This window comes from Microtus pennsylvanicus, chromosome 16, assembly GCF_037038515.1.
Source record: "Microtus pennsylvanicus isolate mMicPen1 chromosome 16, mMicPen1.hap1, whole genome shotgun sequence".
Lineage (NCBI taxonomy): Eukaryota > Metazoa > Chordata > Mammalia > Rodentia > Cricetidae > Microtus > Microtus pennsylvanicus.
Window position 1 is genome coordinate 26,703,606 of NC_134594.1, and position 16,973 is coordinate 26,720,578.

The 16,973-nt window shown below is 43.0% G+C and overlaps 1 protein-coding gene across 4 annotated transcripts in view; it reads left to right on the forward strand.

The window, feature by feature from the left end:
- Positions 1 to 9,562, forward strand: part of Trpc4 (transient receptor potential cation channel subfamily C member 4) — a 157,085-nt gene extending 147,523 nt beyond the window's left edge. The window contains exons 9-12 of one of the 4 annotated variants that reach the window (XM_075950696.1): positions 6,262 to 6,303; positions 6,392 to 6,481; positions 8,154 to 8,283; positions 8,536 to 9,193. In XM_075950696.1, coding sequence (XP_075806811.1) covers positions 6,262 to 6,303; positions 6,392 to 6,481; positions 8,154 to 8,283; positions 8,536 to 8,864 — 591 coding nt within the window. In that variant the 3' untranslated portion in view covers positions 8,865 to 9,193. Of the gene's footprint in view, positions 1 to 6,261; positions 6,304 to 6,391; positions 6,482 to 8,153 lie in introns of all 4 variants that reach the window. The other 3 variants (XM_075950697.1, XM_075950694.1, XM_075950698.1) reach the window with 3 other exon arrangements.
- Positions 9,563 to 16,973: the final 7,411 nt, after the last annotated feature.

Consider the following 16,973-nt stretch of genomic DNA (forward strand, 5'->3'; position numbering starts at 1 on the left):
TTTTTCTCTGAAGCCTTCAGGGATCTCAGCTGACTATGTCTCAAAGGTCTGAACAGGCTGTCTTGCTTTCTGTTCTGACCAGCAGTGTGTGTACGTTTATGTCATGCTTTTGAAACATAAAATAATTCAGCCAGAGGCGATTATACTCTTCAAGGCATTCTCTCTAACTTTCCTACTGTGGTTCACTTAGAGCTTTTCGTCGTTCATAAATTGTGTGACTTCACACTGCGGGTCATTCTGGGCACGCTCTCAGAGAGAGCCTAGAACCCCAGCTTTTCTTGGGAGCAACTGCCCTGTCACCCTCCGGGACCCCATTATTGCTGATCTCATCTTGTTGTTCATGCTTCCTGGCAATCATAATTCAGTAGCCATGAATGTTCATGATTGTCTTAACCTCAGACTTCCTCTGATGGATGATTGGTATTTTCAGGTAAATCCGCCTCTCACTTGACCGCTTTCTGCAGGAAAACATAAATGAAGTACCAATGTTTTATTGTTGAGCAAAACTTTTATAATGGAAGTAACCCATTACCGGCAGGTGGCTTTTCCCTAGGCAATCATGAAAATCCCACTCAAGGGACAATTATGGAGATTCTACTAATCAAATAATAACATTAAAAAAATCAAGAATCAGAGTATGTCTTTTATTTTATGTCTGTGACCGCCTGGAGCTCAGAAGAAGGTGCTGAGTCCTCTGGAATAGAGTTACAGATGGTTGAGAGATGTCATGTGGGTGCTGGGAACCAAGCCTCGGTCCTCTGCAAGAGCATGCAGTACCCTTCACCACGGAGCTATGTCTCTACAGCCCCTTGTCAAATGCTTTGCCCCTGCCTTCACTGGCACTAAAGCTTATACCAGAATCATCTAGAACTGTTTTTTTTCAGATTGAGACTTTAATGAGAAATCCCTATTCTAGAAAAGCATTAGGACCTAGCTCAGCTTTATAAGATAAAAACCAACCTCTGTGCTTATTTCTGGAAAGGTTCAGATACATTTAATTAAAGTCCAAAGAAGCTAAGGCAATGGCTCCCCCAAAGCATTTAATTAAAGTGAAATGTTCTTCACGCCATAGGCCCCAGGTGGGTTTCTAACTGGAATGCTTAAATTAAAGGGCAGTACTAACTCCCAAACTACCCAATCTTTGATAAAACCATAGCATTTCTTGAGTTTTATATTTTCCACTGTATAATTTTCTCTTTAGTGCGTAGTAAAACATGAAGCATAGTCTCAAGGCCATTGAGTGTCATTCAGCCCTGAGATGTAGATGAGCTACGAAAGTCTAATGAGTTGTCAGGGAAATATAATTAATTAAGTCGGTACAAGAGAATCAGAGTCTGCGCACTTGCCCCGCCTAGCATTTTATAAGAGGGAAGTTAGTAGTCCACGCCTGCACTTCATCTTTAGAGGTAATTTGTCAAAATGTACAGATCGAGCCGCGCCGCTCTCAGTAGGCTTGACTGTGGGTCTTACAGAAGGGATAGCAGCCATCCATGCAAACCCTGGCTTCCCCTGAGTTTCCACTGTAAGATTTGCTGCAAGGGAGTTTGTATTCAATTTACTTTTCCAAATGGCAGATAGTATAGAAAGGGCTTGGTACTCCCGGAAATTTAGGAGTAAGATCCTGAGTGCTCGGTCTGACAATATGATACCCAGGCACCCTGCATCTTTGTTTCATACACGTAGAAAGTGTCATCACTGAGAAGAATTCACAACTGCATTCTATAATGATGAGAAAGTGTGTTAGAGAGGACGCTAAGCCAATCCGTCTCAGAGTCAAACCGCAATTTTTGGAGTAAAGAGCCCGTCCTGCGTTGGCCTTTTGCCAACACAGCAGGTTGCATCCTTACAGGGAGTCACTAAGCGGAAGAAAGGCTAAAGGGCATAATTCATGGGCCGGAAGCTCAGTGACAGACAGAAACCATAGTGGAAATGAAAGAAAATGATGCTGAAAGCCGACTGCAGGGAACTGGCTCTATGCAGAGGGTCTGACATTATTCCGTACAGTAGACCTGGAAAGAAGAGAAGCTAAAAAGCCGGCAAATGTTACACTGCCTTCCCCAGGGCACCTCTCGGGCTGCAAAGCCCTCTCTGCTTGAGAGAGCCTGGTGCAGCTGTTGGAGCCTTGACTTCCCTTGCAGCAGTCAAGGCTTCTCGCTGCTTCATTGTTCTCTCTCCATTAGTTCTATGATTCCAGTGCCACGGCCAAGCCTAGCACACCATGTGGGGCCTTGGCGTATACCGAGGTGACAGGCAGGTATGCCTTCAGCCTCCGCCTTGAACGCCATCCTGCCAGGAAATATTCCATATGTAATCCAGGTGCATATGGTATAACTGACAAAGAGAACCGCAACATCACATGCATGTCTTCCCTAGACACATGCTAAACAAAGTCTTCAATCTCGGCCCACTTTCCTGTCAGGCAGAATTGACAACCATTCGAATTAAGATTAAAAGTTACAAACTGCAACTCTCAGCCCTGCAAAAGCTTGCAGAAATCTGATTAGCCGTATTCACTTAGTGCCTTTAAATCGAATACCCCTGATTACATTATTGCCATAAACATTTCCGTCACCTCTAGTGTTGGTCCATTTCAGTGGTGATTAGGATGTGATCCCTTCCCTGAAGATCAAGACCATCTACAGCCTGCAGATCGTTCTGCACTGGAAAGGTTACAAGTACTCCAAGTATCATTGCTGGTGCGTCTGTTATAACATTTAACAATATCACTAATTGGCAGCAATGTTATTATGTTGCAAAGAGTAATCATCAGTTTAACTGTCCTGCTCTCCTCACGTTGATTTGTGAATTAGAAACCCGAGGCCTCCGGTACCCCAGAGTGTGAGCTCACTGTAGTTGCATGCAGACTGAGGCCCTAGGGGCTTTGATCCCAGCCATATGCAGACACAGACACTGTGTGAAGCTGCTGCACCCAGAGATCTTGAGTGATGCAGCTTCCAGACCAAGAACACCAAGGGTCTACGGCCACGGCTAAAGCTGTGAAGGTCTTTCTTGCCTAATGCCAGACAACAGTCACACTTCCTTCCCTAGACACTTGGTTAATTAAAAATCCAGATACTAAGAGCCACGGACTGGACTGTGCCGTGGAAGGTCTCTCATGAAGAATCCAGACCAACTTTGCCAGTCTCTCTCACAGTCTAGCACCAGGAAGATCTCTTCATCCTATTCCGGTTTTCAGGAACACCTGTATCCCTTGACTTGTCAAAATCTTGATGCCTCATGTTTAGCTAGAAACCTCCCTCCTAGTCCCTAATCCTTAGCTCTTCTCCCCTGTGCTCACAGGCCACTCACAGGCTTCCCGCTGTGTGTGTTTAGTGGTATATTTTTCATTTCTGTGTCTCTCTCACTTCTCCATCTTACAGAACACAAGCCATTTAAGTGTGTTTCATTCAACATATCATTCAAAGGTTTCTTGCCTCTGAAAGAATAATTTTATATATGAACATGTATGTCCTCACCTAATAAATGTCTCTTATGTTGGCTGTACAAACAAGAGCTGTGCTACAGAGACAAAAGACAATTCACAGGGACTGTGGCAGGTGTGCAATGCCAGGCAGAGAACTTCATACATCCTGAGCTCCCACAGAAGATGGCTGACTTCTGAGTTTGACCGTCTTTTCTCTTGCTGGGCCACTTAAAAGCAAATTTCCCATTCCCACCTCCCATTACCTCATGATCTAGCTGAACAAAGTTCTGGGACAAGGATGAAATCCATAAAGGCCCCACAAAGAGAAGCAAATGCATTCAGATTGTGTTTCCTCAGAAGGAATCCAGAGGATTGGTCAGTTTATGAAGCTGGAGGGTTCAGGGATATTTTTAATTTGTGTCTCCCCACAATTAAACCGTGAGGAAGAGGACAGGTGAAGGAAGCTGACCCCAATGACAGCTGCTGTGAATCAAACCTTTTGTTTAATATTTCAAATTCCCCGATGGGTTTGCTTCCACTGTGAAACTTTGAAGTCTCTCCATCTGAGGTGCAATCAGCTCATCTCTGTGTGTAGCCTGGTTCCATTTCCTTCACATTGCACCGCCGCCACCACCTGCTTCTAATGCAGACAAGAGGGACAGGGAGGCAAAAACAGAGAGGAAAAGCGGGATCTCTCCTGAGACACCAGAGAAGGGAAGAGATGAGATATGCAGCCTGCGTGGCCCTTGCAAGACTAAAGGGTATTATGTAATGACCCAGGGGACAGAAAATAATCAGTTGACAAAACATGAACTGCCTTAAGTTAGCCTTAAACCTAACCAATGGAATTTAAATCCTCAGCTAGCTGAGTAAGCTTTTCCTATGACCTTCTTTAAAAAAAAAAAAAAAAAAAAAAAAGCTTTTTAAATGTTTTCCCAAGCCAAATATATTTCTGGTCGACTTTAAACTATGTTCTTCATTCCTTTTCACATTTTAATTAAAATTGTTGGCTGTAGTTATTAGGGAAGGTTCTAGAACCTGAAAGAAACCGTGTCTGTTTTAATATTTAAGCTCACCGTGGTATCTTCGCTTATCATTCATAACTCTATCAGCATTAAGCTTAGTCTTCTGCTCTGTGATGTTCAACCATGACCTCAGACTTATTTTGGTATGATCTTTTTTAATTTAAAACGAGTCTAAGAAACCAGGCAAGGCGAACCAATTGGCTTTATATCAAATTAAGGGTGTGTATACTTGAAGCATCCTGGAAGTCATCTGTTCGGTATATTTTAAGAAATTGGCGTACGGCAGTATTTTCCTTTTCTTAAGCTGAAGCAGGTCCACAGAGCGCTGAAGGCCACTGCTTCCTTCTGGAAGTACTTTTTCTCTTGGAGTTTAGCTTGAGCGTTGTCTCAACAGGAGGCAGACACCACCCCCATCTGGCAGCCGAGGCATAAAACTCCACATTACACTCTTCAAGATGGTCTAATCTAGTTTGGAGGCAAATGCCTTAATCATAGAGAGAATCCAGTTCCCAGGCACTGAGCGATGTTCTCAGTCATTCGTGGCTTTAAGAATCGGAGCCCTGTCTCCCCCCTTTCTGTAAACTCCCCTGCTTGTCTTGAAACAGAGACACTGCTTAGGATCAGTAGAATGGAATTTTGACTTTTAAAATACGTTTTCTGATGATTGTTTTATATGCATGCACAGCTCTTTCTAAAATTCTATTTTATCAGCCTGTGATTAAATATTGACTAAGGAACAAGGAGATCAAAGCCTTATTAGACATCCAGAACTATTATTCCCTTTGTTTCTCAAAATATACCAAACTAATTCCTTTATCGCATAAGTGTTTTTATTTAGATTGTTTCCAGTGCTGGTCCTTCAGGGTTAATGCTACAGTTTATTAAAATGCATTATATGGGGTCACCATAGTCAGGTTTTTGCTTGTTCTTTTAGAACACTTGTGAAAGACGAAAAGATAAAATTTTAATCTCATTTGTTATTTAACTCAGCTCTTAATGGACCTTTCCCATCATCATCATCATCATCATCTTCTTTCCACTCTTTCCATTCCATCATTGCACAGACACCTACCCCTCTCCTGAAACAATCTCGTTGAAGAGCTAACTGACATAGGAAGCACAGTGGGCGTGACTCGGTGGTGGAGGACTTACGGGGAGGACTCAGTCATCAGCCCTGGCTTCCCTGGGTGCTGCCTCCAAAATTCCATGGATAAAGGTGGCTGAGAGTCACACTTGCTGCCTTAAAAATCATAAGATTAATTAGTGGTGTGGATGAATAATTCTTTATTCATTGATCTTATGAAATCTCATCTAGCTAAAATGGGAATTCCCTTCAATGGACATATGATTGCAAGTTCACTGCCCATAAGCTTTCCGGTCATGTATCACCACCTACGATGACTGATTTCTATAAATTTCTGTGTTGATATTTATGGGAAAGAAAAAGCATTAACTCCATTTGCTATTTCCCTCCCTGGTTATTTCCTCTCTCCACCTTGGGGTATTTCCAGGGTTGCAGAGTGTGTACCCAGTGCGATTAGCTCATTCTTTCATGGCCTGCCCCAGAACCAAGCTCCTATCACTGAGATTGTGTTTGAAGAGTCCTGGAGATTAAATACGTGTGCTTTTTTACTTTTGTCCACTGGTTCTTTGGATGTGTGCGATGCCTCTCTGTAACCATGGCTCATTGCCTCTCCCGCCCCCCACTTTGGTGACCAAAGACAACAAGAACCAGCCTTATCGACAGAAGCAGTAATGTTTCGGATAATAATGGACCCGTATAACCTCACAGGACTGTCTTTTCCCTTTCAGCGGCGGGCTGCTGACAACCTGAGGAGACACCACCAATATCAAGTAAGTAATGCTGAAGTTCAGTCCCCAAATCGCTGTTAAAATGGGCAGAAATTGAACTCCTGAACTGAATGTCAATCCTGTCTCTCAGGAGGTCATGAGGAATCTAGTGAAGCGGTACGTGGCGGCCATGATCAGAGAGGCAAAAACCGAAGAAGGCCTGACAGAGGAGAATGTCAAGGTAAGGCCTCACCTGGAGGCAGCCTGTGGAGGCTCTAAAACCAGAGCTGCAAACGCAACCCTATGTGTTCTTACAGACATCTGTGTCATGCCTTCTGTGTTTTAAATTAAATGTCTATGGAGTTTAGGGAGAGGGAAGACAGACAGAAAGAAAAAAAAAAGTAGAGATAGTTCCCAGATTGCTTTGAAACATACTTAACTCACTCTCAAGGGGACTTAACTTAGTGGTAAGGGAAATCCTAGTCCCTGCTAGCATGCTGACCATGACCCCAATCCCTGCTACCGGGTAAGCCTTCCATTTGTATGTCAGCCTGATTTCTAAGTTGGAAGAAGCATTTACGAACCAGCCCACTAACAATAGCACAAGCTTCCTGGGTCACTGCAGCTCTTGGGGGCAGGGATTTAAGGTTTGCTTTCATTTTAAACTTAGTCTTTGGACTTGATTTTCTAATTTTAAAGTCATGTGACTGGTAGTGAGTGAAGCCAGGAAAATGAGAAATTTCAGATTAAATGTTAAGTGATTCTTTTATTCCACATGACTGTCCAGAAACGTTAGAGGAAAGTTTAAGGTGAACAAGATTTGACAGGCAAAATCAAACACACCAAAGCATTAAAGACCTCTACAGCAACCGCAGCTAAGCACTCATTGAGGTCAGCAAGTCAGGGAACCAGCAAGCCTACAGAACAGATTGTCAATCAACTAAATTCCAGAATATTTTACTGTAAATCTCAATGATGAGGCTAAGCGATTCTCTTTGCCCTGGAGGGCAGTAGGGGATAGGGTGGGAGCAAAGAAGTTTTCCAAAGACATAGGAAAAAGATCTAGGAGTCTCATGTGAATTGGAGCCAGGCCTTAAGGACATAGTGGTTGGCGTAAGACACTCCCCAAGGTACCGAGACTTGGAAGTTTCTCGGAAGGGTAGGCTCCATGTCATTTTGCTTTGGATACCCCTTTGCATAGAAAAAATGCTTTAAGACATGTGAACCCAAGAGCACAAAGTGGCCTGACAGTTATATGCAGACTCCAGAGAGGAAATAATTTGAAACCACCATCTCAAAGAAAATAAAAACCAAAAAAAAAAAATCAACAAATCTGCTGAACAGTCCTTAGAAGATTTCTTTTTGTGCCTTAGCCATTTTTTTTCCTCAGTGTGACAAAACACTAGAGAGAGGCACCTTAAAAGAGAAAGTGTTTGGGTCATGGTTTTAGAAGTGTTGATTTGTCTGGCAGAGAGGATAAGGTGGAATAGTTCCCACCATTGCTGCCAAAGGCGCTATGTAGTCCCATGGACATGCTCTTTGTGACCTCCTTTACCCAGTAGGTCCCACCTAGCCCTAGGTGCCATGATGTTATGAATCCATCATGAAATTAATCCATTGAGTGGGGCTTGTATCTTCAGCATCACAGACACACCTAGGAGCATGCTTTGGGGATCTCTCTGCTCAGTCATGTTGGCAGTGAAGACCAACCGCACACTAGGACATAAAATGCCGACAGGGAAGTCACATCAAAATGACACCAGGTGACACAGAAAGAGCCTGGCTTGCTAAGTAGAGTCCCAGGAGAGCAGAGCCCTAGGTCTTCAAAGGCACAGGGCCATTTCAGGTCTATGACATTGGGATATCATGTTTCCAGAAGTGACCACCTAATCTGTCATTTAAATTTCACTCAGGAACTAAAGCAAGACATTTCTAGCTTCCGCTTTGAAGTTCTGGGATTGCTCCGAGGAAGCAAGCTCTCCACAATACCGTCAGGCACCGCGGCGAGTTCAGCAGACGCCGACGAAAAGAGCCACACTGAAGGTAATAGCAAGGACAAGAGAAAGAATCTCAGCCTCTTTGATTTAACCACTCTGATCCACCCGAGGTCAGCAGCCATTGCCTCCGAGAGACATACCATAAGCAATGGTTCCGCTCTGGTGGTGCAGGAGCCGCCCAGGGAGAAGCAGAGAAAAGTGAATTTTGTGGCTGATATCAAAAACTTCGGGTTGTTTCATAGACGGTCAAAACAAAATGCTGCTGAGCAAAACGCCAACCAAATCTTCTCTGTTTCAGAAGAAATTACTCGTCAACAGGCGGCAGGACCACTTGAGAGAAATATCCAACTGGAATCCCACGGATTAGCTTCACGGGGTGACCTCAGCATTCCTGGGCTCAATGAACAGTGTGTACTAGTAGACCATAGAGAAAGGAATACGGACACTTTGGGTTTACAGGTAGGCAAGAGAGTGTGCTCCTTCAAGTCAGAGAAGGTGGTGGTGGAAGACACTGTCCCCATCATACCGAAGGAGAAGCATGCCCACGAGGAGGACTCGAGCATAGACTATGACTTAAGCCCCACGGACACAGCAGCCCTCGAAGATTACGTGACCACGAGATTGTGACAGTCGGAGGAGGAATGTTTACCATACCTATACATATTTTCCATAGTGCTCTGGGTGGGGGGAAATGTTTGAAATTCCATTATCAAATGCTAATTGACACTTTCTAGTGTTTATCCATCGTGGCATAGCAACCTGTAACATGTTTGAACAAAGCAGAGGTAACCTGAACCTCCCCCCGCCTTTTGTAGCCTGCTTTTGCTTTCACGGTTTATTTTACAAATGTTTCTGTTAAATAAAAGCACCTCGTACTCCTTGTACTGTTAAAACCACCCACAGAAAATTTCTAGCTATCTTTTTCAATTAAAGCCAATGCAATTGATTACATGTGGTAAGTGACTTCTACAATAGCCATTTTTATATGCAAAAACGGAGTATAGGGAAATATTCAAGGCTGGACATTTTGACAACTTGGGGGGGGGGCGGAATTGCTAGAGATGGTTATTCCCTGAAGAATTCCATGCAACACTACAGCTTGTCTCCAATAAGCAACCATTACCAAATTACTTCTTACCATATCAGACACAGTTAAAACAAGCTACCATCCGCCCGTGAGATCTACATCCCAACCCTTTGGTACGAAGAAAGTCTGAGGCAGTTTGCAAGTCTTCTAGGCTCTATTTTCAAGAGTCGAAGAAGGTTTGTCTTGATGGCTGATGGTTTGTGTTGGCAATTTGTCCTCAAGTTCATACCTCCAACTTAAAAAAAAAAAAAAACAGTTGTGAGCTTCCGGTTCAACTGCTTATCAAGACAAATGTAGATCTTTGTCTTTGTCCCCAGTTAGGAAATGCAGCTCTTGGCTCTCAGTAATAAAACAATAAACTCTGGTTGTTCAAGAGAATGAGCACACCCAGGAGAAAGTAAAATCGCCCTAGAGCCCAAGGCAAAGGAAAGTTGTTTTTCAACGCTCTGAGCACTCAGTGTTGTTAACCCCTTAGCAGGGGAATGAAAGCCTGTCAGCTCCCGCTTCCCCAAGTGACGGGTAGATACTTCTTTACAAAGAAAAGGACTCAAAACCTTTATCAGTAGAATCAATACAGTGTATAGTTTCCCTTATGGGAAGTAGCTGATCCCTGCCTCTTTTGTTGTTTACAAGATAATTTTCCTTATATGGTATTCCTTTCCCAGGTTTTCAAAAGGAAAACATTCACACATAATCTAAGGATGGCACTGGCAGTTTCTTAAAGTTTAAATTAATTACTCCTGTCTCTTTTTAAGGAGCCACAGGAAGTTCCCTCCCCACATGCAATTAGCTTTTCCTTCAAATCAGTGAAAATTGTTGAGTCTGTTTCACTGTAGGATTTGTCTCTGTAGACTCCAGGAATTATATAATTTAGCGCTGACCCAAGCTGTAATATGACCGTGAAGTAAGAAGTTGCAGCTGGGATGGTGTCAGTCACTCTTCTCTGTGGACAATACAGGTAGACATATTTATCTCATGTCCAGATGAGGAAATCCAGTCAAGCCATAACCTAAGGTAACTCATTCATGAAGGAGCTTTTCCATACCCTTAGGGGTCATTCTGGTCACCACAGCGCCCCAAACATAAACACAAGGAAAGCAATGTCTGCACAGAGGGATTTTGATTCTGAAGCCTTGTTTTTTGTTGTTGTTTTGTTTGTTTGTTTGACAGTTAGTTAGGTAAAACTCCACAAGTGTGTGTCCCTTCTTGTAAAATAAGAATATGCACAAAATTTAAATCTTTAGACCAAATCACATGACAGGAGTTAGAGGATTTTAAGCGGTATGGAGCATGGGGTCTCGGTAAACAGTGTGCAGTGTGGGGTCTCAGAAGTATGATTGTGGGGTCCCAGCAGTATGATTGTGGGGTCTCAGTAACCAGCAGCATAGTGTCTAAGTATTAGAAAGCCAAGACATTGAGCATCACCCCTAGATCTGTTTTGCCTGAGGATTTAAGAGAGGACTGGGGGTGTCTGGAGAACCCTAACCTGGAGAACGTGTGCAATGTTTCATGTACACCTTTATCTCCAGTGTATCAGCGCACAGAGTAAACTATAGTTCTACCAGAATATTCCAGGTACCCAGTAATAGGAGTTCTGCAGGCTTATTTTTAATCTTATGTGTTTTTTTAAATAAATGACCCTGTATATCACCATTCTGCATGTCTTAGCAGAATGGAATTTCAAATCCTCTCTATGCTTCAAACAATGCGAAAGGTAATAAAGCCAACGCCACCTTTATCCTTTTTCTCTGTCTGGTAGCTTTCCGTATTGGGTAGGAGAGCTGACATTTTCCCAGAAACCTGGTGACTGGCAAGTGTGTGTGTGGATCACCTACTTCAGTGTCCTGGAAATGGTTGCGCTCACAGCTCTGGGAGGTCATTGATAGGTGCCCTATAAGTAGGCGTGAAGTATTGCCATTGGTGTCCAATGCCCTGAAGATATTTTATGCTCTGATCACTGTGCAGCGTTAACAAGGAGGAACAGACTGTCCGGAGTAAGAATGGGAAGTAACAGTGGTTCTCAGGCGAAGGAAGCTGCTCTTAAGGCCTTAAGTAAGCAACTTGGTTTTCCATCATTGTTCTATTGCCTATACATAGAAATTCCCAATACTCAAGAGAAGTTTAAAAATTGCCTTCCATTTGTGTTAATAACACACACACACACACACATATGGTTTTATTCCCTTGATCTTAAAAGAAAATATACATTGGGGGGAGGGGAGCCTGGATTAATAGAGTATTTTATGGAAAGTCCAGCTGAACATTAACAGATCTGAGATAAATTAACAAGACTGCCTTCTCGTGTATATGAAGAGTTGTGTGATGAGGACACACACACACACACACACACCTGTGGGCCAGTGGTGTGATCCTGATGGTCTCCATATAAATAAATCTGTATTCGCTTTAGTAAGAAAACTGGCTATTGAAAAACTGGTAGTTTTTTTTTTTGTAAAATGATGAAGTATTTTTCAGAGTGTTTATAATCCTGGAAAAATTATGTTTCCTTAGTCTCCTATGTGTATAACAAATTTTATTAAATCATATTTTATTTGCTGGCTAGTGATTAAAAGAGTGTAAAAGAAAAAAAAAAGTCATCCCTCGCTACGACATGACTAGCAGCCTTACTTCAGGGATCCCTGCAAGAATGCAAACCATAGCGTTCTGTGAATAACTCTGGGGGAGTAAAGGAAATACTAGAAAGAAATACTCGGAATAAAAGAAATCAGTGAACTTTCAAGACAGCGTTCTCATAAGCGCAGCTGGCTTTCTAGCAGCTAGAGCGACAATCTAGGCGATCATGGCACGAAATGCCTTCCTCCGCTTATACTAACTAGTCCGTGATAGACAGGGAATTCAGCTGAGAGAATGGTTGACCATGGCCAGTCCTGTGACCCCTCTCCAACCACGCCCATTTCTAGGCACAAAGCCCTGTTAGCAACAGGGTGCGTGGCTGCCTCTCACCCTCAACCTTCAAATCCAGCCTGACGGAAACCACTTGAGCATCTCTGTGAATACATTTGCGCTGGTCCAGATTTCACAAGGACCACCTGTCTGACTATAGGTTATCGTGCTGAAAATCAGTTCTATTTTTTTTCTTAAGTTTTAAGCACAGAGCTACCAGTAAACTCAAAATTGCAGTATACACCACTGGCCGTTCCCTTAGATACCACAAATTCCAGCGATCTTACAGTCTTAGGTGGCGTTTTGCTCAGGCGGTTTATCGTGCTTTGTTTATTTGATTTTTACATTTAAATATTTAAACTGTCTTAAATAAATTCTCCATAGATAACCGAAGAAACAAAGGCTCGTGAGATTTATGAAAACACTAAACTTACCTTGATGTTCAGTGCCTGAGTTGAGTTGAAGCATAAATCAAAATTTAAACAGCAACTAAGCTTACAACTCCCTATCAGGTGTTCGGGGGCAGACATCAGATTCTTTGGACTTTTAGCAGCTGGAATTTCCTTCAGGAGAATTGCTTATTCCAGTTCCTTAAGTAGAAGGAAGACACCTGCAGTTGCCCAAACTTACACAATGAGAAGCAAAATAATCCTTATCCTTCACTTTTGGTACGAAATCGCTTTAGCGGGTTTTAAAAGCCCCCTTCTTAGAGTTTTCGAAACATACCGAGTTTGGTTCACTTCAAATGCAGAATTTTGTGATAAGCCTAAAGGCACACGGGTGTCAATGATGTGTACCCAGTCTCAAGTGTACCCACTCTGCTGGAAAGGGACAGAGCTGAGGATGAAAAGCTGAGCCAAGATGAGGTCTTGAGACCAGGGCCAGGGTGGGGTGCAGCCAGGCATCGCTGGCCTGACCCACGCTGGAGATGTCTGAAGGAAACCAGATTCAAACCTTCCATCCCCTAGAACTGCGCATGGGGATAAAACAGTATGATAGGGCTTCAAGTCCTTGGAATGAGCTGAGATTGCCGTGAACCAAGGTAGGCCATTAGCGAGAAAGCACTTTCTGTACAGCTCAGTAAAAACAATAGAAAACTAAATAAAAAGAAACCACTCCCCCATCAGAGATATCCAGTGTGATAACAGTGAAAATTACCCTGTTGGCGATATCTTAACATATTTTGCTTGGTGTGACTTAATATTAATTGAATTTTAGGTTGCTTTTTTACCTTTCAGTGCGGCTGTTAACGAGGTAAAAACACATATAGGGCAAGCGTGTGTAACAAAACATCTGTGTCTGTTCACTGGGCTCACTTCAGTCCCAAATCTGCATTACAAGGGTGAGTTTATATATTTGAACGACGCAACACAAACAAACAAACAAGAAACAAAACACGGTGTGGTCCATTGAAATCGGGAGCTTCTCCTAGGTTCTTAATCTTTTGGAAAGACTGGAGATTTTTGTAGTTTTCCAGAAGTCTCTGCTGTGGCTTTTCAAAAGTGTAAGCACATCAGTACATGTAGGGATGCACCTGTCTTGGTTACAGTCGGTTGCTTTGTTAAGGACGAGTTACTCCTCTCCACAGCACTTGGTAGCTTTCCCTCATCTAACGGTGTGACTGAAACCATCTGTGCTCCCTTACGATACCGCAGAGCATCTGAAGCCACTCACGCATTCTTTGCTTGACTGTTTTTCCGACTGCAGCAAGTCCACATACAGTTTCCTGGGGGACAGACGCCAGGCACTTCTGAAAGGCAAATGTGTTGATTTCTGTCCTGTGTTTCCAGGCCACTGGGGTCCCCGCCTCCCCAGGGGTGAGTGTCAACGCCCCCAGTGGCCTGACTGTGGTATGAGCATGCTTCTCTCTCAAGCTAAACTTTGGCAGCTCTCAGATTCTTATTAACTGCTTTGTACTTTTTACTCTCTTTCCCCCTCCAGCCTTAAGTAAAAGTGTTATACTAATGTCATGCTTACATTTTCTCTGATGTAGTAATTTAGTCATTGTAATGGACTTATTTTATATTCTCCTTTAGGCTTTTTTTTTTTTTTTTTTTTTTTTTGCCTTTAGAGAAATCTTTTTCCCTTAGAGATAATCTGGGTCTGTCAATAATGAAAGTTTCCCTACCTCTTAGGAGTAAGAGGCAGTCTGCACTGAGGTCCTTTGAGGGCACCAGTGTGCTCTGAGAGATTTAATTTACTCCCAGGAAACAACTTGCTGGACTGATTCTGTCAGGGGAATGCAGACTGCCTGAAGCACAGGGGGAAGGTAGGAAGCTCTGCAGGGTGCCCCATGTCTGTAGACCTCAACTGCTGGCATTTAAATTTTCCGCCTGAGAATATGTCCCCTCTACCTCCACAACACAGAACTAGAGCAAAGCAACGTCAGAAGCTGGCAGCACCGGCTGATTAGATAAGTCAAGTAAAAACACCCTAGGGTATTTCCTCTGCTTAGCCGCTAATTAAACATTTTAAAAACTGGAGGTCATTATGCATCTGCCTTCAACAAAAATAAGTCAGAAGCATTTTATGTAGCCTTTACCTCTTTCCCCCTTATGCGGCTATCTAGGTTATATAAAATCAGTGTTCCTTTCTTCCTTAGTGTTTTACTAGTGCTGGGGTGTGGAGTAGAAGGCGCTGGGTTCTGCACATTGGATAAAATGTATCCTTGTGAAGCCAGAACTGCAGGCAAGAGGCAGAAAATCGCCACATCCAGATTTCTTGGTCGTATCTACATTTTAAAAATCCCCAACCCCTCCCCGACTTGACCACTAACCTCTGTTTGTTTTATGTAGTCCTTTCTAGGCAGGATATTTCCCAACATTGCGTTCGTGGAGTTACAGGAGAAAGCTCTTATAGAGTAGTGGTTTTCACTGCAGAAAACTCCCAGAGGTCAGCCAAGTTATCCCACAACCATCTCAATCATTTGCCATTCGCTACAGTCTCATTCCATGGTTTGGACTCCTTACCTATCACAAGATATCCAGAACATTCCCAGGCAGAGGCAGTGACCAATGACTCTGCCGCTAACATGCATGAACAGGTCACTCTGTGAGCATGAGATCTCCTTCTCTGAGGGAAACTCCCAACACGAGAATAGCTTCGGAGTATGTTAGTTGAATATTTGCATGTTTTTATTTTTTGAGTGGGAGAAAGATCAATATGTATTCAAGTACACGCTCTAACATTTTACATACAACGTATAAGTGACTTGGTTTCCCTGCTTTTTGTTCATCTCTGGTGTTATTGTAGCCACTATGATAGTTACATGACAACCCATTCGAGGTTTAATTTATGTGTTCCCGGTGGAGAATGATTTAAATGCTTCATGAGGAAAGGTCTCACCACGTGTTTGGGAATTTTTATTAGACTTTCCATGTGTTTACTTTGAATACCAGCTTTTGAGAGTTAGCTCCCAGAGGGTGGCTGTTATGTACCTGGATTCCAAACATAATCCAGTTAGTTCATAACTTCTCTTTTCATCCTCTTTCACAAGGCAAGATGGTTGACTTTTATTGGTCTAATTTCTCACTCATAAAACATATTGATTACTGGCTGTGGAGAGATGACTGAGTTAAGAACATTTCCTCCTCTGTCTGAGGACTGGTGTTAACTTCCCAGCATCCACATCCGGCAGCTTACACCTGGAACTCCACTTCCAGAGGATCTGTCGCCCTCTTCTGGCTATGAGAACCCCTGCACTCACATGTACACCTATAAAAATAAATCCTTAAATAAAGTTTCTCAGATGTATTATTGTCTTTGCGTGCACGCTTGTATGTGTGCGTGTGAACAGGAAAGGACACTTTACGGAGTCAGTTCTTTGCTTCCTCCTGTGTGTAACTTCTGGAGACCCATCTGAGGTCACAGGGCTTGTTCAGCGAGCACTTCCACCAGCTGAGCCATCCCCCTGGTTCCAATTACGCTTTGTGTGGGAACCCAGAGAGCTCTGCATTTCCACTGCTATCGTTGTTCTCAGTAAGGGCTCGCTTTTAGGCTTTGTATTTCATCATATTCTGTCTGCTTCCTTTTTTCCCAAATGGTTTAAGTAGCACATACACCGATTAACAGAAGAAAACTTAGCTTTGGGAAGAAGAACATAGACAGGGGAGAAATAAAGGTGACAAAATAAAGGAAATTATTCTAATGAGCTAAAACTGACCCTGTTACCAAGTACAGCCAGAGTTTGGTGAAATTACAAAATGAGAAACCTCAAGTGGTTCTCAGTTCCCTCCTGGTTCTTCTTAAAGCATAGAATCAATAAAGATGAGTAAAACCAATCCCATGAGAGCGAAATAAAAGAATATTAAGAATAAAAATAGATATGCATCCCAAATGCAGCATTATCATTTAAATCTTGCATGTACCGAAGGGTCTAATAGGATTGCCTGCTAGCCTGTAGCGATGGGAAGTAGGGGCTGGGAAGAGTCAGGTTATTTGAGCGTGTGCGCCTGAAGTGGGACCAAGCCCCTTCCTCTCTGTCTTCTACATGGCTTGAAGTGAGCAGCCTCCTCTACCGTATGCCCCCTGCCATGTCCTCTGTCTCACTACAGACCCCAAAGAGCAAAACCTCCTGGGCATGAAATGAAACCATGAGCCAAAAGCCGTTTTCCTGTAAGGTGGTCTCGGGGATTTTATTCCAGCCAGGAAAAGCTACTTACCACAGCAATCCTTTTGATATTACATGGTACCTGCATTTTTTTTATCACACCTCTGACATTGAAGGTATTGCATGGATGTTCTAG